At 42.2% G+C, this 24542-nt stretch overlaps 1 protein-coding gene across 1 annotated transcript in view; it reads left to right on the forward strand.

Moving 5' to 3' along the window:
• neil3 (nei-like DNA glycosylase 3) overlaps window positions 1–22383 on the forward strand; it is a 41353-nt gene extending 18970 nt beyond the window's left edge. The window contains exons 5-10 of the mRNA XM_070896806.1: window positions 6213–6287; window positions 7684–7850; window positions 11742–11911; window positions 12541–12988; window positions 18406–18577; window positions 21079–22383. Coding sequence (XP_070752907.1) covers window positions 6213–6287; window positions 7684–7850; window positions 11742–11911; window positions 12541–12988; window positions 18406–18577; window positions 21079–21261 — 1215 coding nt within the window. The 3' untranslated portion in view covers window positions 21262–22383. The remainder of the gene's footprint in view (window positions 1–6212; window positions 6288–7683; window positions 7851–11741; window positions 11912–12540; window positions 12989–18405; window positions 18578–21078) is intronic.
• The last annotated feature ends 2159 nt before the right edge of the window (window positions 22384–24542 follow it).

Consider the following 24542-nt stretch of genomic DNA (forward strand, 5'->3'; position numbering starts at 1 on the left):
TGCAAATTGTAGGATGCGATACTGAGCCTGTGCAGGCATTGGGTTGTTCATATCTGGTGCACAGTGTGTAGTTCTCGTCACCATATTGCAGGAGGGACATCCATGACACAGGAAGAGATGCTGCAAAATGCTGCTCATCTGATGTCTGGCATCAGAACCCGAGTTATAAGAAAAGCCTGCAGAAGCTGAGTTTCTTTGCACTAGAGAACACTAAAGAAGACTGAGAGGTATTCTTACTGAGGTATTCAAAATCCTTAAGGGTATCAACAAGTTAAACCTTGAGAAACTGTTCACCGTGTCCGTGAGAACAACAGCAAGATGGCATGGGACAAAGCTGGAAGAGGAAGGTGAATGGACAGATTAGCTAAATCTGTTTCACAAAGGAAGACACACATAACCTTCCAGAAATACTAGGGGACCGAGGGTCTAGTGCGAAGGAGGAACTGAAGGAAATCATTATTACTCAGGAAATTGTGTTAGGGAAATTGATGGGATTGAAGGCCGATAAATCCCCAGGGCCTGATAGTCTGCATCCCAGAGTACTTAAGGAAGTGGCCCTAGAAATAATGGATGCATTGGTGATCATTTTCCAGCAGTCTATCGACTCTTGATCAGTTCCTGCGGACTAGAGGATAGCTAATGTAACACCATTTTTTTAAAAAGGAGGGAGAGAGAAAACGGGGTATTATTAGCCTGACATCAGTAGTGGGGAAAATGTTGGAATCAATTATTAAAGATGAAATAGCAGCACATTTGGAAAGCAGTGACAGGATCGGTCCAAGTCAGCATGGATTTATGAAAGGGAAATCAGGCTTGACAAATCTAGAATTTTTTGAGGATATAACTCGTAGAGTGGATAAGGGAGAACCAGTGGATATGTATTTGGACTTTCAAAAGGCTTTTGACAAGGTCCCACACAAGAGATTGATGTGCAAAATTAAACCACATGGTATTAGGGGTAATGTATTGACATGGATAGAGAACTGGTTGGCAGACAGGAAGCAGAGAGTCGGGATAAACGAGTCCTTTTCAGAATGGCAGGCAGTGACTAGTGGGGTGCCGCAAGGCTCGGTGCTGGGACTCCAGCTATTTATAATATACATCAATGATTTAGATGAAGGAATTGAGTGTAATATCTCCAAGTTTGCAGATGACGCTAAGCTGGGTGGCAGTGAGCTGTGAGGAGGCTGCTAAGAGGCGGCAGGGTGACTTGGACAGGTTAGGTGAGTGGGAAAATGCATGGCAGATGCAATGTAATGTGGATAAATGTGAGGTTATCCACTTCGGTGGTAAAAACATGAAGGCAGAATATTATCTGAATGGCGGCAGATTAGGAAAAGGGGAGATGCAATGAGACCTGGGTGTCATGGTACATCAGTCATTGAAAGTTGGCATGCAGATACAGCAGGCGATGAAGAAGGCAAATGGCATGTTGGCCTTCATAGCTAGGGGATTTGAGTATAGGAGCAGGGAGGGTCTTACTGCAGTTGTACAGGGCCTTGGTGAGGCCTCACTTGGAATATTGTGTTCAGTTTTGGTCTCCTAATCTGAGGAAGGACGTTCTTGCTATTGAGGGAGTGCAGTGAAGTTTCACCAGACCGATTCCCAGGATGGCAGGACTGACATATGAGGAGAGACTGGATTGACTGGGCCTGTATTCACTGGAGTTTAGAAACATAGAAACATAGACATAGAAAATAGGAGCAGTAATAGGCCATTCGGCCCTTCCAGTCTGCACCGCCATTCAATATGATCATGACTGATCCTCTATCAACACCATATTCCCGGTTTTTCCCCATACCCCTTGATACCTTTTGTTTCTAGAAATCTATCTATCTCGCTCTTAAATGTATTCAGTGACTTGGCCTCCACAGCCTTCTGTGGTAGAGAATTCCACAGGTTCACCACCCTCTGAATGAAAACATTTCTCCTCATCTCATAGAAACATAGACATAGAAAATAGGTGCAGGAGTAGGCCATTCGGCCCTTCTAGCCTGCACCGCCATTCAATGAGTTCATGGCTGAACATTCAACTTCAGTACCCCATTCCTGCTTTCTCGCCATACCCCTTGATCCCCCTAGCAGTAAGGACCTCATCTAACTCCTTTTTGAATATATTTAGTGAATTGGCCTCAACAACTTTCTGTGGTAGAGAATTCCACAGGTTCACCACTCTCTGGGTGAAGAAGTTCCTCTGCATCTCGGTCCTAAATGGCTTACTCCTTATCCTTAGACTGTGACCCCTGGTTCTGGACTTCCCCAACATTGGGAACATTCTTCCTGCATCTAACCTGTCTAACCCCGTCAGAATTTTATATGTTTCTATGAGGTCCCCTCTCATTCTTCTGAACTCCAGTGAATACAAGCCCAGTTGATCCAGTCTTTCTTGATAGGTCAGTCCCGCCATCCCGGGAATCAGTCTGGTGAACCTTCGCTGCACTCCCTCAATAGCAAGAATGTCCTTCCTCAGGTTAGGAGACCAAAACTGTACACAATACTCCAGGTGTGGCCTCACCAATGCCCTGTACAACTGTAGCAACACCTCCCTGCCCCTGTACTCAAATCCCCTTGCTATGAAGGCCAACATGCCATTTGCTTTCTTAACCGCCTGCTGCACCTGCATGCCAACCTTCAATGACTGATGTACCATGACACCCAGGTCTCTTTGCACCTCCCCTTTTCCTAATTTGTCACCATTCAGATAATAGTCTGTCTCTCTGTTTTTACCACCAAAGTGGATAACCTCACATTTATCCACATTATACTTCATCTGCCATGCATTTGCCCACTCACCTAACCTATCCAAGTCGCTCTGCAGCCTCACAGCATCCTCCTCGCAGCTCACACTGCCACCCAACTTAGTGTCATCCGCAAATTTGGAGATACTACATTTAATCCCCTCATCTAAATCATTAATGTACAGTGTAAACAGCTGGGGCCCCAGCACAGAACCTTGCGGTACCCCACTAGTCACTGCCTGCCATTCTGAAAAGTACCCATTTACTCCTACTCTTTGCTTCCTGTCTGACAACCAGTTCTCAATCCATGTCAGTACACTACCCCCAATCCCATGTGCTCTAACTTTGCACATCAATCTCTTGTGTGGGACCTTGTCGAACGCCTTCTGAAAGTCCAAATATACCACATCAACTGGTTCTCCCTTATCCACTCTACTGGAAACATCCTCAAAAAATTCCAGAAGATTTGTCAAGCATGATTTCCCTTTCACAAATCCATGCTGACTTGGACCTATCATGTCACCTCTTTCCAAATGCACTGCTATGACATCCTTAATAATTGATTCCATCATTTTACCCACTACCGATGTCAGGCTGACCGGTCTATAATTCCCTGTTTTCTCTCTCCCTCCTTTTTTAAAAAGTGGGGTTACATTGGCTACCCTCCACTCCATAGGAACTGATCCAGAGTCAATGGAATGTTGGAAAATGACTGTCAACGCATCCACTATTTCCAAGGCCACCTCCTTAAGTACTCTGGAATGCAGTCCATCAGGCCCTGGGGATTTATCGGCCTTCAATCCCATCAATTTCCCCAACACAATTTCCCGGCTAATAAGGATTTCCCTCAGTTCCTCCTCCTTACTAGACCCCCCGACCCCTTTTATAACCGGAAGGTTGTTCGTGTCCTCCTTCGTGAATACCGAACCAAAGTACTTGTTCAATTGGTCCGCCATTTCTTTGTTCCCCGTTATGACTTCCCCTGATTCTGACTGCAGGGGACCTACATTTGTCTTTACTAACCTTTTTCTCTTTACATATCTATAGAAACTTTTGCAATCCGTCTTAATGTTCCCTGCAAGCTTCTTCTCATACTCCATTTTCCCTGCCCTAATCAAACCCTTTGTCCTCCTCTGCTGAGTTCTAAATTTCTCCCAGTCCCCAGGTTCGCTGCTATTTCTGGCCAATTTGTATGCCACTTCCTTGGCTTTAATACTATCCCTGATTTCCCTTGATAGCCACGGTTGAGCCACCTTCCCTTTTTTATTTCTATGCCAGACAGGAATGTACAATTGTTGTAGTTCATCCATGCGGTCTCTAAATGTCTGCCATTGCCCATCCACAGTCAACCTCTTAAGTATCATTCGCCAATCCATCTCAGCCAATTCACGCCTCATACCTTCAAAGTTAGCCTTCTTTAAGTTCTGGACCATGGTCCCTGAATTAACTGTTTCATTCTCCATCCTAATGCAGAATTCCACCATATTATGGTCACTCTTCCCCAAGGGGCCTCGCACAACGAGATTGCTAATTAATCCTTTCTCATTACATAACACCCAGTCTAAGATGGCCTCCCCCCTAGTTGGTTCCTCGACATATTGGTCTAAAAAACCATCCCTTATGCACTCCAGAAAATCCTCCTCCACCGTATTGCTTCCAGTTTGGTTAGCCCAATCTATGTGCATATTAAAGTCACCCATTATAACTGCTGCACCTTTATTGCACGCACCCCTAATTTCCTGTTTGATGCCCTCCCCAACATCACTACTACTGTTTGGAGGTCTGTACACAACTCCCACTAACGTTTTTTGCCCTTTGGTGTTCTGCAGCTCTACCCATATAGATTCCACATCATCCAAGCTAATGTCCTTCCTAACTATTGCCTTAATCTCCTCCTTAACCAGCAATGCCACCCCACCTCCTTTTCCTTTTATTCTATCCTTCCTGAATGTTGAATACCCCTGGATGTTGAGTTCCCAGCCCTGCTCATCCTGGAGCCACGTCTCCGTAATCCCAATCACATCATATTTGTTAACATCTATTTGCACAGTTAATTCATCCACCTTATTGCGGATACTCCTTGCATTAAGACACAAAGCCTTTAGGCTTGTTTTTTTAACACCCTCTGTCCTTTTAGAATTTTGCTAGAATGAGAGGAGATCTCATTGAAACATATAAAATTCTGACGGGACTGCAGGTTAGATGCAGGAAGAATGTTCCCAATGTTGGGGAAGTCCAGAAGCAGGGGCCACAGTTTAAGGATAAGGGGTAAGCCATTTAGGACCAAGAGGAGAAACTTCTTCACTCAGAGAGTTGTTAACCTGTGGAATTTTCGACCTCAGAGAGTTGTTGATGCCAGTTCGTTAGATATATTTAAGAGAGAGTTAGATATGGCCCTTATGGCTAAAGGGATCAAGGGATATGGAGAGAAAGCAGGAAAGGGGTATTGAGGTGAATGATGGTGCAGGCTCGAAGGGCCGAATAGCCTACTCCTGCATCTATTTTCTATGTTTCTATGTTTCACATAGAGACAGTGGAGTGTTTAGGATGGACTGGCCAGGGTTGCGATCCAATCTGAAAACATCAATAATTTTAAGAGGGAGCTGGACAGGCATGTAATGAGAAAATGAATTCGGGGAATACAGTTCGACAACTGTATTGTTTTTAAACCCTGGTCTGGAATGGTCTTTTCTGATCCTGTACATTTCTATATCTCCTGCTGAGCTCGACTGATGAGCTGCATGTAAACTGACGAGCTCTCACTGGTCCAGCTCATCTAAGAGTACTGGCCACTTGGGTAAGATGCTAGAGGGCTACATTTATCCATGGAAATGAACACCGCACGAGTTGATATCTTCAGGAGAGGCAGGGAAGAAGTAAGGGGGCTATTGCTTACTGTTGCCAGATCATCCCTTTCTCCAAAGGGCTCCTATTATTATCGAAAAATATCAAATGCTGCCTAAACAAAACACGTTCACATCTTGGCTCGCGCTGGTCAAACCTCAAAACAATTTATTGTAAACAGGGAGAAAGCTTGGCGAGTCGTATTTAATGCAAAAATTAATCATCAAGTGATTTCAGACAATATAATGGACTTGTGGGTTGTATATCGTAGATTTACTCAAGCTATTTTTGTGCAAACCAAAATATTAATTACCTTTTTAAAAATGCATTCATACTAAATTTTGCTTTTTCATAAACTGAGATGCAAAATAATGTAAACCTGTGAAGAGATGACAGTTGAATAATTAATTTTTGTATCAGATGTCAGTACCGCATTTATTACAGAGGATTTCTGTGACCATCAGCTAAGCTTTAAGTTGAGCTGTGCTCTGCAATGTATTGACAGATTTTCATTGTTCTAAAATGCTTTTGATGTGAAGCCAGTTGTTTCCAGTAACTTTAAAATCAAACATCAAGCATTAATGATTTATAAAGTAAACCATTATCTCAGATACATGTCCTTTCTCGTAGATTTGCCAGTTATCAGCTGAGCAAATACACCACCTTGTAAAAGTGACTCGTGACTTCACAATTCTGTTTCATAAGGTAAGAATCTGTATTTTTATTATTTGTGATAAATCAACTCAATTGTTATATTGTCTAACACAGTAGCTCCCTCTAGTCAAAGTTGACATAAACTTTACCTCTTTACTGAGCAATGCATTGTATAGTTTAAAAAAAATACTATTCAAGCAGAAAGCTTGGGCATGTATTGTGGTACGCGTGAAGCAGTGACCGTGTGATGGTTGACATCTCTAATTTTCCACGCAGCTTTGCCAAATATTTGTCAAATTTCAGCATTATTAAATCTTGCGTAATGTAGGACTTATTTTATCAAAAATTGTTGTGACTTGGGATTTAGATCTTATCAAACAACTATTAATCTGTTTTCACAACAAAATAAAATATAAATAAGGATTACTAGTCTTGTTTAATTTTTTTTTTCCCACCATAAGTTCCAGGATTTTTGGGGGCTTGGTGACTCCAAAGCTGGTTCTCTCCTGATTTGTTTCAGCTAGAAAGCCTGATTTCACCCTGGAACATGTCATTCTAGATTTAATAATGAGTTAACCACAATTAGTTAACATCTGACAATAACATCTTACGAAGAGTAACCATAATATGATTGCATTTGATATTGGGTTTGAGAGGGAACAGATTGGTTTGTGATTCTATGTTTTAAATTTAAGTATGGTAAACTTCGAAGGGATGGGAAGTAAATTGATCACAGTGAACTGTCAATGGGTAAAACGACAAACAGTGGGAAGTATTCCAAGAGGTATTTGGTACAATAAAAAATCTGTACATGCCCCTAAAAGGCAAAAACTCCACTTGTGCAGTTCAGGAATTATGGTCAACAAATGAGCTAAGAGACAGTGTCAAGCGAAAAGAAAAAGCTTCCACAAATTAAAAGAAACAGACTACACTGGAGTATTGGCCTAGATTACTTATTCAGGTCACTAGAGTGAGGCTTGAACCCACAACATTCTGACTCGGAGCCAAAGCAGATACCTGAACATTCTATTTAAGTCCCCTCTGCCATATCACCTCTCTCTTCTGCAAAAGGCTCCTCAAAACCTACCTCTTTACATAAGCTCCCTTTTGTCACCAGTCCTAATTCTTGTAACCCCATTTCTCAAATCTCTGGTGAAGTGCTTTGATTTTTTTTTTAGTATGTTATAGGTGCTATATCAACGTAAATTATAATTGAATAATCTGTCTTCGAGCTGTTTACACAAGAAAAAAGTGCAAACTTTTACACATGGTAAATGTCAAAATCTGCACTTCCGATCTGGAACTATTACTGAGCAACGCCACAGGAGATCTACGAGGAATTGGCACAATTTGAGCTCTTGTGTTCAACATTGGAAGGAGATTTGGTCTCTCTCCATCAGTCTAACTTATACTCTATGATTTCACTCTCTTTCTTCCTACTTTTTAGTGTCGGAAAATGGGATCAGCCTTGTATAAGCATTACAAAGTGTACAAGCGTTCCTCATGTGGACATTGCAATGGTAAAATCACTGTCTGCCGCCTTGGTGAAAACAACCGTATGACGTATTTCTGCTCACGCTGTCAGAAGGAAGATCCCTGGCAGGTTAACATTAGGTACTGCACACGTATGGAATATGTTAAATGTACAATGTTTACCAGACACCTTTTGGAAAGCTGAGCTGAGGCCAGACAATGTGAACGAGGATTATTTTGAAATTGTACTTTAGATCAGAACCACATGCCACTTTGGCTGATTTGAATTTTATTACAAATTCACTTTTGATTCTTGAATTAAGAACTGTAGAGCACTCCATCTCCAATTAACTTTTAAAAATTTTTGTCCTGGTTTCCAAAGCTTGTAGTCTCGCGTCCATATTTCTCATTCCCACTACTTTGTCACTTTGACTCCTTGTTTTTCCCTCTAGTTATTTCTGGTTACTCTTAGTCTCTCTCTATTGTACTCTATTGCTTCCAGTCAGTCCTTGCCTTTCTTACCTCCGTATCCCATCATGTTTATTCAACATTTATTTTGGCTCTTGTGGTCTTATTTTGTGGCTCGTCCAAATGTTGCAAATCTCAATTCATGATCGAAATGTGATGCCACATGAGGAGTAGTCAGTATCTTGAAATCTGACCAGATCAGTTTCTCTGGGTCTTTATGAATTGCTTTTCTTTCCCTTTCCCCCTCCCTCCCGAATGTAGTTATTTTCTTTTTACTATTCAGGTATTGCTAAGCTCTAAACTATTCCCCGAAAAGGGTACCCTAGCCACTGCTTAAATTATTTTTTCCATTCTGGAGATGTGGTGTCACTGGCAGTTGCTACCCATCCCTAGTTGCACTTGACAAGGTAGTGGTGAGCCATCTTGAATCGCTGCAGTCTGCATGTTGATGGCGTTCCCATCTTGCTGTTGGCTAAGCATTTTTTTTTTCTTTTATTCGTTCATTGGATGTGGGTATCGCTGGCAAGGTCAGCATTTATTGCCCATCCCTAATTGCCCTAGAGAAGATGGTGGTGAGCTGCAGTCCATGTGGTGAAGGTACTCCCGCAGTACCCAGCGACGATGAAGGAATGGCGATATACTTCCAAGTCAGGATGGTGTGTGGAGGTGATGGTGTTCCTAAGTGCCTGCTGCCCTTGTCCTTCTAGGTGGTAGAGGTCGCGGGTTTGGGAGGTGCTGCCAAAGAAACCTTGGCGAGTTGCTGCAGTGCATCTTGTAGATGGTACACACTGCAGCCATGGTGCGTCAGTGGTGGAGGGAGTGAATGTTTAAGGTGGTGGATGGATTGCGAATCAAGCGGGCTGCTTTGTCCTGAATGATGTTGAGCTTCTTGAGTGTTGGAGCTGCACTCATCCAGGCAAAGTGGAGAGTATTCCATCACACTCCTGACTTGTGCCTTGTAGGCAGTGGAAAGGCTTTGGGGAGTCAGGAAGTCAAACACTCGCCTCAGAATACCCAGCCTCTGACCTGCTCTTGTTGCCACAGTATTTGTGGTTGGCCCAGTTAAGTTTCTGGTCAGTGGTGACCCCCAAGATGTTTATGCTGGGGGATTCGGCAATTATAATGCCGTTCAGTGTCAAGGGGTGGTGGTTAGACTCTCACTTGTGCAGCGTGAATTTTACTTGCCACTTAGCAACCCAAGCCTGAATGTCGTCCAGGTCTTGCTGCATGCGGGCATGGACTGCTTCATTATCTGAGGAGTTGCGAATGGCACTGAGCATTGTGCAGTCATCAGCGAACATTCCCACTTCTGACCTTAAGATGGAGGGAAGGTCATTAATGAAGCAGCTGAAGATCGGTGGGCCTAGGACACTGCCCTGAGGAACTCCTGCAGCAATGTCCTGGAGCTGTGATGATTGGCCTCCAACCACCACAACCATCTTCCTTTGTGCTAGGTATGACTTCAGCCAGTGGAGAGTTTTCTCCCTGATTCCCATTGACTTCAGTTTTACCAGAGCCCCTTGATGTAACACTCGATCAAATGCTGCCTTAATGTCAAGGGCAGTCACTCTCGCTTCACCTCTGGAAATCAGCTCCTTTGTCCAAGTTTGGTCCAAGGCTGTAATGAGGTCTGGAACCAAGTGGTCCTGGCTGAACCCATACTGGGCATCGGTGAACAGGTTATTGGTGAGTAAGTGCCGCTCGATAGCACTGTTGACGACCCCTTCCATCACTTTGCTGATGATTGAGAGTAGACTGATCGGATGGTAATTGGCTGGATTGGATTTGTCCTGCTTTTTGTGGACGGGACATACCTGGGCAGTTTTACACATTGTCAGATAGATGCCAGTGTTGTAGCTGTACTGGAACAGCTTGGTAGAGGCAAGGCTAGTTCTGGAGCATAAGGATCAGCACAACAGCCGGGCTGTTGTCGGGGCCCATAACCTTTGCTATATCCAGTGCTTTCAGCCTTTTCTAGATATCATGTGGAGTAAATCGAATTGGCTGAAGACTGGCTTCTGTGATGGTGGGGACCTCAGGAGGAGGCCGATATGGATCATCCACTCGGCACTTCTGGCTGAAAATGGTTGTAAACGCTTCAGCCTTGTCTTTTGTACTCACGTGCTGGGCTCCGCCATCATTGAGAATGGAGCCTCCTCCTCCCGTTAGTTGTTTAATGCTCCATCACCATTCACGACTGGATGTGGCAGGACTACAGAGCTTTAATCTGTTGGTTGTGGGATCGCTTAGCTTTGTCTATAGTGTGCTGCTTCTGCTTTTTAGCATGCATGTGTTACAGCTTCCCCAGGTTGGCACCTCATTTTTAGGTACACCTGGTGCTGCTCCTGACATGCTCTTCTACACTCTTCATTGAACCAGGGTTGAGTGGGGGATATGCCGGGCCATGAGATTACAGATTGTGGCGGAATAGAATTCTGTTGCTGTTGATGGCCCACAGCGCCTCATGGATGCCCAGTTTTGAGCTGCTAGATCTGTTCTGAATCTATCCCATTTAGCACTGTGGTAATACCACACAACACGATAGATGGTGTCCTCAATGTGAAGCCAGGACTTCGTCTCCACAATGACTGTGCGATGGTGGCAGCTACCAATGCTGTCATGGACAGATGCATCTGCGACAGGTAGATTGGTAAGGACGAGGTCAAGTAGGTTTTTCCCTCGTGTTGGTTCTCTTACCACCTGCCGTAGGCCCAGGCTGGCAGCTATGTCCTTCAGAGCTTGGTCAGTAGTGGTGCTACCGAGCCACTGTTGATGATGGACATTGAAGTCCCCCACCCAGATTACATTCTGTGCCCTTGCCAATCAAGCACACAGCTTTGTCCTGGATGGCATCAGACTTCTTGATTGTTGTTACAGCTATAGCCACCCAGGCAAGTGGAAATTGTTGCATCACACTCCTGACTTGTACCTTGCAGTTGTTCAGAGGCTTTGGGGAGACAGGCGGTCAGCCACTCGTGGCTATTGGAGCAGCCTCTGATCTGCTCTAGTAGCCATGGCATTTATTTAGTTGCTGCATATCTGTGTTTAATTGCCCATAGTAAGATGCAAGATCACATCACAAAATAAATATAGATGATGAAGTTCCCATTGTCCCATTTTAACTCATCCGCCCAGAAAGACCCTACAGTCTCCTCTTCTCCACCATTGCAGCTTCTGTTTCTAAAATAATTTGAGTTTTCATCTCCACTTCTTTACTTGCAAGAGCATTCCACGTGTCGCTCACTCTGTGAATCCTGAAATCTATGCTACATTTAAAGGTAGCTATATATTCTGCTTTGAAGAGAGCATGTACAGATGTTCCGTTTTAAACTGCTTTGCTGGTGTTTGCCAAGGTTTCTTTAGAGGTTTACAAACATCTCCACATACCCTTTAAATACATTGCCTGTAAATAAACCATAAATTTAAAGCACTGTAACTCTAGAAAATCTCAATTCCAATCATTCTCAACATCATAGGTGGAGCGTCACATTTTAATTCTTCAAAGATCTATTTTGATAACTATGAAACTTTTTCTAATGCTTTCAAATGTCTTGTTTTTAACAGTAATTTGCCTAAACGGAATAGCCTGTTGGGCCGGGCATATGGCTCTGAAGATTATTCCACTGACACCATTGCCAAAAAAGAAGAGGAAGAATGGACATGTTCACTCTGCACATTAATAAATGCACCATCAGCCAAGTCGTGCAATGCCTGTTTGACGCAAAGGCCTGTCAGTAAGTCATCTTCAGCAAGAGGACCAAAACAATTTTAGTCATTATTATCAAGTTGACTTAACTTTCGGCCATTTGCAATTTAATATTTCCAATTTCTGAACTCTCCGTGGCATAGTTAGTATCTTTCAAGAGAAAGATGTATTACTGTTGGAAATGTAATGTGAAAGTTTGCCTGAAATTGGCCACAAAGGTCAATTATAGTTTATGTTGTGGAATTTTATGCTATACTATTTACACAATGAGCAAAATATTAATGACTGTTTACATATTAATGACAATTTCCCCCCACCTCTGGGACCTAGAATCTGCCTCAACTAAATAGTTGTATCATAGATATTATTGACAGTTTTAAGTGTATGGTCCAAGCATGTAAATTAACTTTGTGAACTGTTCAAGAAAAACATTGTTAAATGTACAAATGAGTCCTCTTGCATTTTGTTGAGTAGCTGAGAGTTTAACATTGTAGTGAACATCTTGCTTACAACAGCTAAATTATTGCAGTTATGAAATCTCTCTCACCACCTCATAAATTTAACTTGCAAAAGGGTGCATAAAAAAATCTCACTTTAATGGTATTGAAGATTAATTATGTTCAGTAACGTTAATTGTGTGTTCTGCATCTTTTAAAGTGGAAGCTTCTCGTCAGACGCCTGGCTTTGATACTGATCTCATAAAATACCCATGCAATAGTTTTGGTAAGCCTCTAGTGGAATGGAAGCTGAATCGGAAGGCAGCATTTGGTACGACAACGCTGGTTCTCACATCACTAAGGAGCCCTCGGGAGAACCCCAGACCCACTTTCTCAGCAGAGCGTGAAATGAAAAGGAAGATACCCTTAGCTGATGGAAATCCTTCACGCCAAGCTTTGTCTTCGGTTAAGAATTGTTCTGCAAATGGAACGAACTCGAACCTCCGGATGAATAGTCCCTTTAATAATTATGTAAATCAAACGGCCAACAATTCAGCATCATTTAGTTGTACCAACCAAAGTTCATTTCATCAGCCAGCCAAAAGAATGAAAAAGGACCATCATTCGTCTTTCGATTCCAGCATGAGTACTGCAGTTTCTATTTCCAGGTGTGTCCATAGATTTATCTATTTAAAATGAAACTTCAGTTGGCTGAAAGTTACTGTGGGAGGTCAGTATTAAAGTAAGCTTAACTGTTTGATAGGTCATCCAAAACTCTGCTGCCCATGTCCTAACTCACACTAAGTCCTGTTCACACATCTCTCCTGTGCTCGCTGATTTACATTGGCTCCCGTTAAGCAACATCTTGATTTTAAAATTCTCATCCTTGTTTTCAAATCCCACCATGGCCTCTCCCCTCCCTATCTCGAATCTGCTCCAGCCCCACAACCCCCTGATATCTTGCACTCCTCTAATTCTGACCTCTTGAGCATCCCTGATTTTAATCGCTCAATAATTGGTGGCCGTGCCTTCAGCTATTAAGGCCCTAAGCTCTGGAATTACCTCCCTAAACCTCTCCACTTCTCTACCTCCCTTTCCTCCTTTAATGCGCTCCTTAAAGCCTACCTCTTTGACCAAGCTTTTGGTCATCTGCACTAATCGATTCATCATCATCATAGGCGGTCCCTCAAAGGAGGATGACTTGCTTCCACGAGTTCACAGGTGTTCCGATGAAGGACCCGATGTTCCAGTCCTGAACTCCACTTGAGGGGTTGGAAGATGCCTGTGCATGAATTTTTTTTAACGTGTGGTGACCGTTGCACACCAGCCACCATACGGTTTGACAGAGCTAGGCTTTGGTCCAGTGGCAAGGATTAACCAAGACGACTGGACCTTGAGACAATCACAATCACTAGGGAGGTAGTGCTGGACAGGCTAATGGGACTCAAGGTAGACAAGTCCCCGGTCCTGATGAAATGCATCCCAGGGTATTAAAAGAGATGGCGGAAGTTATAGCAGATGCATTCGTTATAATCTACCAAAATTCTCTGGACTCTGGGGAGGTACCAGCGGATTGGAAAGCAGCTAATGTAACGCCTCTGTTTTTAAAAAAAAAAGGGGCAGACAAAAGGCAGGTAACGAGGCCGGTTAGTTTAACATCTGTAGTGGGGAAAATGCTTGAAGCTATCATTAAGGAAGAAATAGCGGGACATCTAGATAGGAATAGTGCAATCAAGCAGACGCAACATGGATTCATGAAGGGGAAATCATGTTTAACTAATTTACTGGAATTCTTTGAGGATATAACGAGCATGGTGGATAGAGGTGTACCGATGGATGTGGTGTATTTAGACTTCCAAAAGGCATTCGATAAGGTGCCACACAAAAGGTTACTGCAGAAGATAAAGGTACGCGGAGTCAGAGGAAATGTATTAGCATGGATCGAGAAATGGCTGGCGAACAGAAAGCAGAGAGTCGGGATAAATGGGTCCTTTTCGGGTTGGAAATCAGTGGTTAGTGGTGTGCCACAGAGATCGGTGCTGGGACCACAACTGTTTATAATATACATAGATGACCTGGAAGAGGGGACAGAGTGTAGTATAACAAAATTTGCAGATGACACAAACATTAGTGGGAAAGCAGGTTGTGTAGAGGACAGAGAGGCTGCAAAGAGATTTAGATAAGTTAAGCGAATGGGCTAAGGTTTGGCAGATGGAATACAATGTCGGAAAATGTGAGGTCATCCACCTTGGAAGGGAAAAAAAACAGTAAAAGGGAATATTATTTGAATGGGGAGAAATTACAACATGCTGCGGTGCAGAGGGACCTGGGGTTCCTTGTGCATGAATCCCAAAAAGTTAATTTGCAGATAATCAAGAAAGCAAATGGAATATTGGCCTTCATTACGAGAGGGATGGAATACAAAAGCAGGGAGGTCCTGCTGCAACTGTACAGGGTATTGGTGAGGCCGCACCTGGAGTACTGCGTGCAGTTTTGGTCACCTTACTTAAGGAAGGATATACTAGCTTTGGAGGGGGTACAGAGACAATTCACTAGGCTGATTCCGGAGATGAGGGGGTTACCTTATGATGATAGATTGAGTAGACTGGGTCTTTACTCGTTGGAGTTCAGAAGGATGAGGGGTGATCTTATAGAAACATTTAAAATAATGAAAGGGATAGACAAGATAGAGAGGTTGTTTCCACTGGTCGGGGAGACTAGAACTAGGGGGTTCAGCCTCAAAAAACGGGGGAGCCAATTTAAAACCGAGTTGAGAAGGAATATCTTCTCCCAGAGGGTTGTGAATCTGTGGAATTCTCTGCCCAAGGAAGCAGTTGAGGCTAGCTCATTGAATGTATTCAAATCACAGATAGATAGATTTTTAACCAATAAGGGAATTAAGGGTTATAGGGAGCGGACGGGTAAGTGGAGCTGAGTTCACGGTCAGATCAGCCATGATCTTTTTGAATGGCGGAGCAGGCTCGAGGGGTTAGATGGCTTACTCCTGTTCCTAACTCTTTTGTTCTTATGTTCTTGCTCTGCTGCACGGATCTAGCGTGCACACTATAGACTAGGCCTATATTCTCTCGAGTTCAGAAGACTGAGTGGTGATCTTATTAAAAGATACAAAATTCTTACAGGGATGGACAGGGTGGATGCAGGGACTATGTTTCCCCTGGCTGGGGGAGTCTAGAACCAGGGGGTCACAGTCTCAATAAGGTATGGGCCATTTAGGACTGAGATGAGAAACTTCTTCACTCAGAGGGTGGTGAATCTTTGGAATTCTTTACCCCAGAGGGCTGTGAAGGCTCAGTTGTTGAGTATATTCAAGACAGGGATTGATAGATTTTTGGATATTAAGAGAATCGAGGGATATGGGGATAGTGCAGGAAAGTGGAGTTGAGGTAGAAGATCGGCCATAATCTTATTGAATGGTGGAGTAGGCTCAAGGGGCCGAATGGCTGACTCCTGCTCCTATTTCACATGTTCTTATATCTCTTTATATGGCTCGGCATCAATTTTTGTATGATAACACTTCTGTGAAGCGCCTTGGGATGTTTTACTATGATCAATAATGCTTTAAATGAGCTATATAAATACGAGTTGTTGAGTATCATACCTTTCACACCTCTGGGCATTATTTTACATTTTCTTCAAAAAAAGCTGCCCATCTTAATCCAGCTGCTCCTGCCAGTCTCCATTGCTGCTTTTGATCGAATATTATGATGGATACAGTATTACATCTATCCTTCTGTTACATGATTTTGTGGAAAATAAATCCGGACAATGTCCTCAATTAGTGAACTGCTTCGTTGACATCTGGGCAGTTAAATGGCACAGAATATGACATTGGCCCTGAATTTCCGGTCGGTGGCTTCTTTTGAAAGAACGCCTCCGACCGGAGAATTTTTACAAAAGTACCTGGTGGTCCCGGAGGAGCGTGGGATTCCGTTGGGGAAGCCTTCTCTTCCCGCGCTGCGAAGTGCGCTCCCGTCCTCGAGGTTCCCACACAGAAGGTGCAGTCACGTGTGACTGTTCAACCAATCAGGTACAGTATTCCACAGCTCTGTATCTACGAGTTCTCATTGCTATTAATGATTAAAAAAACCCACTAAACACCATAATAAAAAACACACATCACATAATTAAAATTAATTGAAATTAAAATTAATAAATGTCTTAGAAACAAAATCGCTTTTTAAAAAGTTTTTAAAATGATGGTTTAAAATAAACTTACCATAGTGGGCAGGGTTTTTAACAATAAAATGTATTTTTAAATGTTTTCTAAAAATGTTTTTGTGTTTTATAACTCTTGCACCTGTAAAAGTAAGCTATGCACCTGCTTTTATCAGGCGCAAGTGTTTTCAGGACATTTGCTGGGCAAGATGTGGGTAAATAACCGCAATCTGGCCCATGCGGACGTCCTCACTCCCGAGATGTGGAGGATCTGTCAAGCTGGAGCTTGACCGATCGGAAAAGCCAGTTTTCAGCGCATGTGTATTGTGTGCTGAAAACTGTCTTTTGCGATGCCTTCCCGGGTCCGTACACACTCTGTATGGACCCGGGGAGGCTGCGATTTCTGGGCCATTATTTCACCTGTACAAATGCAGGAGATAAAACCTGTAAAGTGGTGTGACTTGCTCATCAGATTTTAATGGGTTTTGTGTTTTCTGAATAGAAATTTTGAAGATTTTTAATTTCAGATTTACTGTTTCATATGTTCGTAGATGTATTGAATATTCCGCCAGCTGTATGTTAAGGCATTATTGCTCAATTTAAAATACATTTAGAGCATGACAGCTGTATGCCTTAAATAAAATTAAGAGCAAATTCAGAACAGTTATTTTCAGTTGTGCTAGCGGATAGATGTCTGTTAAATGAAAGTGTTCCAGTGGACTTCCTTGATTAGCTCAGTGAATTTAAATGAACTACACTGGAGATGATGAAAGAATTAGAATTTATATCACAACCGTAGAATGTCCAAAGCACTTAACAAGCAATGGATTACTTTTAAAGTTCTGTTACTGTTTTGTAAATAAATGTGGGAGCTGAATTGTACACAGCAAGGTTCCATAACAGAATATGAGATAAATAATCGCTTTTTAGGGTGGCGTATGATATCAATGTGCACAAATTGCAAAGGATTTTGACGAGCTTGTAGGTTACAGCACTTCAAGTGCATATCCAAGTACTTGCTAAATGTGGTGAGGGTTTCTGCCTCTACCACCCTTTCAGGCATTGAGTTCCAGGATCCCACACCCTCTAGGTGAAGAAATTTCTCCTCAAATCCCCTCTAAACCTCCTGCCAATTAATTTAAATATATGTCCCCTGGCTGTTGACCCCTCTGCTAAGAGAAACAGGTCCTTCCTATCCACACTATCTCGGCCCCTCATAATTTTATACATCTCAATAAGGTCCCTCCTCTTCCAAAGAAAACAACCGCAGCCTATCCAATATTTCCTCAGAGCTAAAATTCTCCAGTAAAGGCAACATCCTCATAAATCTGCTCTACCCTCTCTAGTGCAATCACATCTTTCCTGTAATGTGGTGACCAGAACTGCATGCAGTACTCTAGCTGTGGCCTAACTAGTGTTTTATACAGTTCAAGCATAACCTCCCTGCTCTTGTATTCTAATTGTTATTTCAGAATGAATTATTTTACATCAATCTAAAGGCAATAGGATTTCTACTAGCAGATATATGAAGGTCGCTGAGAGCTCCGATATGTTCCTGCTGTTAAATTGAATTTGTTTTGACAGATGGGAGAGAAATGACAAAGACTAGTTTTAACAGCAAGGGTTTGTAAACCAGAAGATGCATTTGTTTTCTTTACCTGCACCTCTCAATAAATTCGAATGACAAACTAACATCCTAGACTGTGAATAATCTTAAAATGTCATTTTAGAATTATTCATAGCCTAGAGATTTCTTGTTGCTGCAAAATAGTGATATTTCTCACCCTTCAGTCCTGCTGACTGGTTGTCCAGCAGGCAGTGAGCCCTGAAATTGCACAAAAGGCAGTTTTATTGCATTGTTTTGATGAAAGCATGTGGTAGAATTAATAAAAATATCTTGTGTTCCCAGAGACTCTGTTAATATGACTGATGGTACTGCTGCTGTAAATCCTGAAAACCCATGTTGCAAAAAGCACAGTCGTCCCTGCACACAGAGAGTGGTCAAGAAAGAAGGTGACAACAAGGGGAGGCAGTTCTATGCGTGCTCCCTACCTCAAGGACCCCAGTGTGACTACTTTCAAGTGAGTATGTTGCTCTAATCTAATGGAGTGTAAATTACCTGACATGGAAGTGACAGTCTTACTGGATGATTGAGACCACACCCCCCCCCCCCCCAAATATACTACTGATTGCTGCTGTAAATGTTAAATGTAATGCCACTACCCACTTCTGCATCTCCCCACTTCCTCTATCTGCTGGCTCAAAGCTCCTCTACATATCTGCTTGTGATTCCAGTCACTAGACAGGCTATTGATTGAAGAATGATAGCCAAAATGCTCCCCACAGTGACAACCACAGGCTCTCCTGTTTCAGAGCTGGGACTGCACTCTGCTTCGTGGGACAGGACCTCATTTGAAACAAGTGGGCTCTGCGTTGACTTTCCAGTCAACAGCTCCGCTAAGATTAGCACTACAGGGGCTTCCAAAAGATTGCTGAAGGTGAACACATACTACCTTTAGTACTATCCTCTCTAGTTGCAGGCCTAGTGGTTGACATTGGTGGACCATTTTAAGGCTGACTTTCTCAGTTTTAAGGCAGATTTACATAGGATCTGTGGCACAGAAAAACTGGCCATTCAGCCCAACCAGTTCATGCCACCGTTTATGCTCCACTCGAGCCTTTGGCAGCTGCAATTGTGTAGAAAATCTGATGTGGGACTCAAGCTGCAGTAAGCTCTGAAAACTGCAGTTATTCACCTTCAGGTTTTTTGACAGTGTTGAAGTGCCCTCTTCAGGCTATTTAGCGTAATGGTACACAACCATTAACCATGAATCTGCATTAAATAAAATGTTAGAATGGTTTTTATTTTGCAGTTAAAAGATTGCATGGGGAACTTTCAATGGTGAGAACGAAAGAGAGGTGACGAGAAAAGTGCTGCTGGTCTCGAATCCTGCTGGCAATCAATTTTCTGTGAAAATTCTCACGGATAATCAAGAATGCCGAAAATTGAGGTTACACTGTATCACATGATCAATTTAAGCAAATCCAATCAGACAATAACATTTTAACTGCAAAATAAAAACCATTCTAACATTTTATTTAATGCAGATTCATGGTTAATGGTTGTGTACCATTACGCTAAATAGCCTGAAGAGGGCACTTCAACACTGTCAAAAAATCTGAAGGTGAATAACTGCAGTGTTCAGAGCTTACTGCAGTTTGAGTCCCACATCAGATTTTCTACACAATTTGCTTTAAACATCAGCTGCATTGTAGTTTGACTCTTGAATTGAACTATTCAAAATGACTTTGAAATTATAGTAATTGTTAGCTTTCTGCTAGGCAATGAACAGTCGGGTAATAGATTACGGTATATTGTGTGGAGCAGTGTTTCAATTGTTTATAATTTAATTGCATTTGTTCAGCTCAGTTACACATGATTTATATAATAGGCCTGTAAATCAAAAGGTTTTTTACTAATAAGCCAAAGACATTAATAATTTTAAGTGTGCAGTTAGCAACATCTTTTCATGCATCTAGAATTGTGCTGTAGTAGTAGAATTGTCTTTATCAGCCACATTACACATCATTCATCATCACTTCTTTCTTACAGACCCACACATTAAAAAATTAACATGCAGAAAATGATCAATTTAAAAAAGGTTTCCCTGAAAAACATCAAAGTTAATTTATTAGGGTCAAAAGAACATCGGGATAACAAATAGAAAATGGTCCAGGTCCATGGGTGAGTTCTGAAGGAATTCCCCATATCTTTTGTAAATACCATAATATGAACAACTTGCATTTATATAGCGCCTTTAACTTAGTGAAACGTCCACGGTGCTTCACTAGAACATAATCAAAATTTAACACCAAGCCACAAAAAGATATGTTAGGACAGGTGACTTGGTCAAAGAGGTAGATTTTAAGGAGAGAGATGGGGAGAAGTTTAGGGAGGGAATTCTAGAGCTTTGGCCAGAGACAGCTGAAGGCACAGCCACCCATGGTGGAGCGATTTAAAATCAGTGATGTGCAAGAGGCCAGAATTGGCAGTGTGTAGAGATCGCGGGGGGTGGGTTGGGGAGGGGGTGGGGGGTTGGAGGGCTTAAGGAGCTTACAGAGATAGGGAGAAGTGAGGCCATGGAGGAATTTGAAAACAAGGACGAAAATTTTTAAATCGAAGCGTTGCTGGACCGGGGGCCAATGTAGGTCAGCGAGCACGCTGGTTACTGGGAGTTAACTTACTTGTTAATTGTTGATCCTCGTCATGTAAGCAAGTGCCTTGGTGGTGCTGGAATGGCTTTCATCTGCGACAGAGGGTTCAGCATTCTTGCCACCCCACCTCCACTTGGATTTTTTTTGTAGAGAAATGCAGAAGTCAATTTCAGCTGGCACATCAGTGTAAACGTGTGTCACACAGTTATAGTAGGCAATTTTTCTGCAGCAGTATATATAGAAATTTACATAGCCTAACTATTTGAATTATTTCAAATTGATTTTGTAAATTTGAATGTTGGGAAGAGTTCAAGTAAACCCATCGTATGCAAACTGTTGAGCCTTAACCCTGTTTTGTTTCTCATAGTGGGCTGATCTGCATTTTCCATTCTGCAATCATGGAAAGCGATGCATCATGAGGACAGTGCTGAAACTTGGGCCTAATAATGGACGCATTTTTTATGTGTGCTCGCAAGGAATGGGCAAACAGTGCAACTTCTTTCAATGGGCAGAGAATGGGCCAGGCGTCAAGATCATTCCAGGCTGCTGAAACCCAACCTGTACTGCTGGGATAAGCATTTCAGGAATTGTTTCACTGATACAAGAACTGGAGAATGAGTAAATCTTTGAATGAGAATTGTAGATGTGTTTATAAAAATATATAACTATTTTGTTGAATTCTTTCTCTTGAATCAAAATTATGATTCCCTCCTGCTCTCCTCTCCCACCCCCCACCAGACCTGCAAAATGGAGGTAGAGAATTGGGATTCTATATTTAGGTTGGGTATGCATAGATCTAGGAGCCATTGCACAACAAATCCGCAGCAGACATTATCCACAGTGTCATCAAACACTTTGATCAGTTTACTGAAGTCTTCAGGCTGCAAGAAACTTTAGAGTGGGGAGGAAGTGAAAAATAGTAAAAATGGAAAGATGCCAGATAGGGAAAAGGCTTAATAAATGTATTTCTACTAGTAAATTTCCCATGTACAGTTGATGGATACCAGATTTAACCTACTAGATAGGGACGGATTTGGGAGACTTCAGAAATTGGCTCCACAGAGCTACCAAGTGGCCAAAGCCTAAAGTGAAATTAGATGGGAACTGTTGACATTGACTGTTATAAATGTTGACAGAAAAACGGAACTAAAAATAGTGATAATGAATAAGGTTTGTGGATGGACAGTGTGCGTGAAACAAGATTTGTTAATGTACAGATTTAATAATTTAAAAATGGGAACATCTTTCTGGACAAAACAGTGAACTACAAATACAGTTCTGCTTTAACGCAGCTATAGTCTACTCCGGTTAATCAAGTAATTTTTGTAAAACTGCTTTTTTAAAAAAAACTACAATCATTTGAATTAAGCAGCACCAATTTAGACTTTAAAACTTGAATTATCAGATTATTTGAATTTGGAGAAATAGATTTTATATGGAAGATAAGACAAGTTTTCAAAATGTAAACTTAAATTATTAATTGCTAATAGGACCCTGCTTTCTGATGGCTTCTTTAAAGGATCTAACAGCACTTGGGTGATATTTATGCATTTGGTACAAATGTTTCTTTTAAAAACCACGAGGTTTTGCAAAAATCCATTTCGAATAAAATTGTATTAACTATCTAAAAACTGCAAAATTCTTTATTCAATATATCAAGAGAATTCGTCAAAGCTGGTTTATTTTTAAGTAATGTTGTCGTTTTCCATTTTTCTATCACTGCTGTAATTATGTATTTCAATATATGATGTGATCCTCTGCCACCTGACTTTTTCTATGTATCTGTGTTGCAAATAAGTATTAATAAATTGGAGAATCTGTTTTTAGTACACTATGATTATATTGCTTATTAATAAGTTTAATGAGCAGGAGTATTTGAAAATTCCCTCAACTCCTGTAACTGAATCTTCAGATCGTGGCTTAATTTGGGACATGTTATTCAGGAGTTCTGTGCCTCTTTGGGTTTTTTTGGATTTCACCCTACACCTCCTGTATGATCTGTCAGATATATTTGCAAGGGTCTGATGCAATCTTCCTCAGCTTCAGCTAGGGCATGTGAACTTCAGTCCACCTTGTCAGATAAAAGTCCTGTTTTCATTTCCCCAAGTACAGAGCAAGTGGAAAAGAATCCTATGGTCCTGAGAAAGGAGTTAAAATTAGCATGCTATAGGAGGATATACAGTACTTCCAAATAAAATGTATCCAACAGCAAACCTCTCCAATTGAACCTCTGTTCATGAAAGGAATATGAAAGTCAGGATGGTGTGTGACTTGGAGGGCAATTTTGGAGGTGATGGTGTTCCCATGTGCCTGCTGCTCTTGTCCTAGGTGGTAGAGGTCGTGGGTTTGGGAGTTGCTGATGAATAAGCCTAAGCGAATTGCTGCAGTGCATCTTGTAGATGGTACACATTGCAGCCATGGTGCACTGGTGGAGGGAGTGAATATATAGGGTGGTGGATGGGGTGCCAATCAAGCAGACTGCTTTGTCCTGGATGGTGTCGGGCTTCTCCAGTGTTGGATCTGAACTCATCCAGAAAAATGGAGAATATTCCACCATACTTCTGACTTGTGCCTTGTAGGAGGTGAAACACTTATTCATCCTCTGGACACCATCTTGGCATCTTAATGTGTTCTCTGCAAACTCAATCCAATGATTTAAAAAAAAAAGATTTGTGTGGCCTTTTATTTCTCTCAAAATTAATTATTCATGTTCTTGTTGGCTAGGGTGTCAGCTGTGGCTCAGTGGGTAGCGCACACACCTCTGAGCCAGAAGGTTGTGGATTCAAGTCCCACTCCAGGAACTTGACCACACAAATCTAGGCTGACACTCCAGTGCAGTACTGAGGGAGTGCTGCACTGTCGGAGAAGCCACCTTTTGGATGAAACGTTAAACCGAGGCTCTGTCTGCCCTCTCGGGTGAATGTACAAGATCCCATGGCACTATTTCGAAGAAGAGCAGGAGTTATCCCTGGTGCCCTGGCCAATATTTATTTCTCAATTGACATAACAAAAACAGATTATCTGGTCATTATCACATTGCTGTTTGTGGGAGTTTGCTTGTGTGCTGTGTTTCCCACTTTCCATCAGTGATTACATTCCAAAAACTACTTCATTGGCTGTAAAGTGCTGAGAGACATCCGGTGGTCGTGAAAGGCGTTATATAAATGCATGTCTTTTTTTTCTGCTTTCTTTATTGCAACAGTGACTATCACTATCTGGGATGTGTGATGCACAGTATATTTTGGTGCTTGCTTGGACCAGTCACAACACCCCATTCATATGCCTATTTGGGTATTTATTGATGTATTGTGTGCTTCCCCCAGAGATCCTTGGCCCCCTTCTATTTCTCAATGACTTGCTGCTCTTCGGTGACATTATCCATAAAAACATAATTGGGTTCCACATGTACGCTAACGATACCCAGCTCTACCAGATCACCATCTCTCCCAGCTTCTCACTGCCTCTGAGTTGTCACACTGCTTGTCCAATATCCAGTGCTTCAGTTTTCTCCAGCTGAAACATTGGGAGAACTGATACCATTCTTTGGATGCCGTCGCAAACTCCGATCCCTTGCTAATGATTCCAACCACCTTGGCCATTGTTTCAGGCTGATTTAGAGTGTTTGCAACCTCTGCATTCTATTTGACCTTGAGCTGAGCTTTCAACCCCATATCCTCTCCATTACAAAAACCATCTCCTTTCACCCCTGTAACGTCGCCTGTCTCTGCCCCTGCCTTAGCTTCTCTGCTGCTTATTGAAACCCTCATCCATGCTTTTGCCCCACCAGACTTGACTATTCAAATGTTCCCCTGGCCGGCCTCCTATCTTCCA

This window comes from Pristiophorus japonicus, chromosome 1 (genome assembly GCF_044704955.1).
Source record: "Pristiophorus japonicus isolate sPriJap1 chromosome 1, sPriJap1.hap1, whole genome shotgun sequence".
NCBI lineage: Eukaryota > Metazoa > Chordata > Chondrichthyes > Pristiophoridae > Pristiophorus > Pristiophorus japonicus.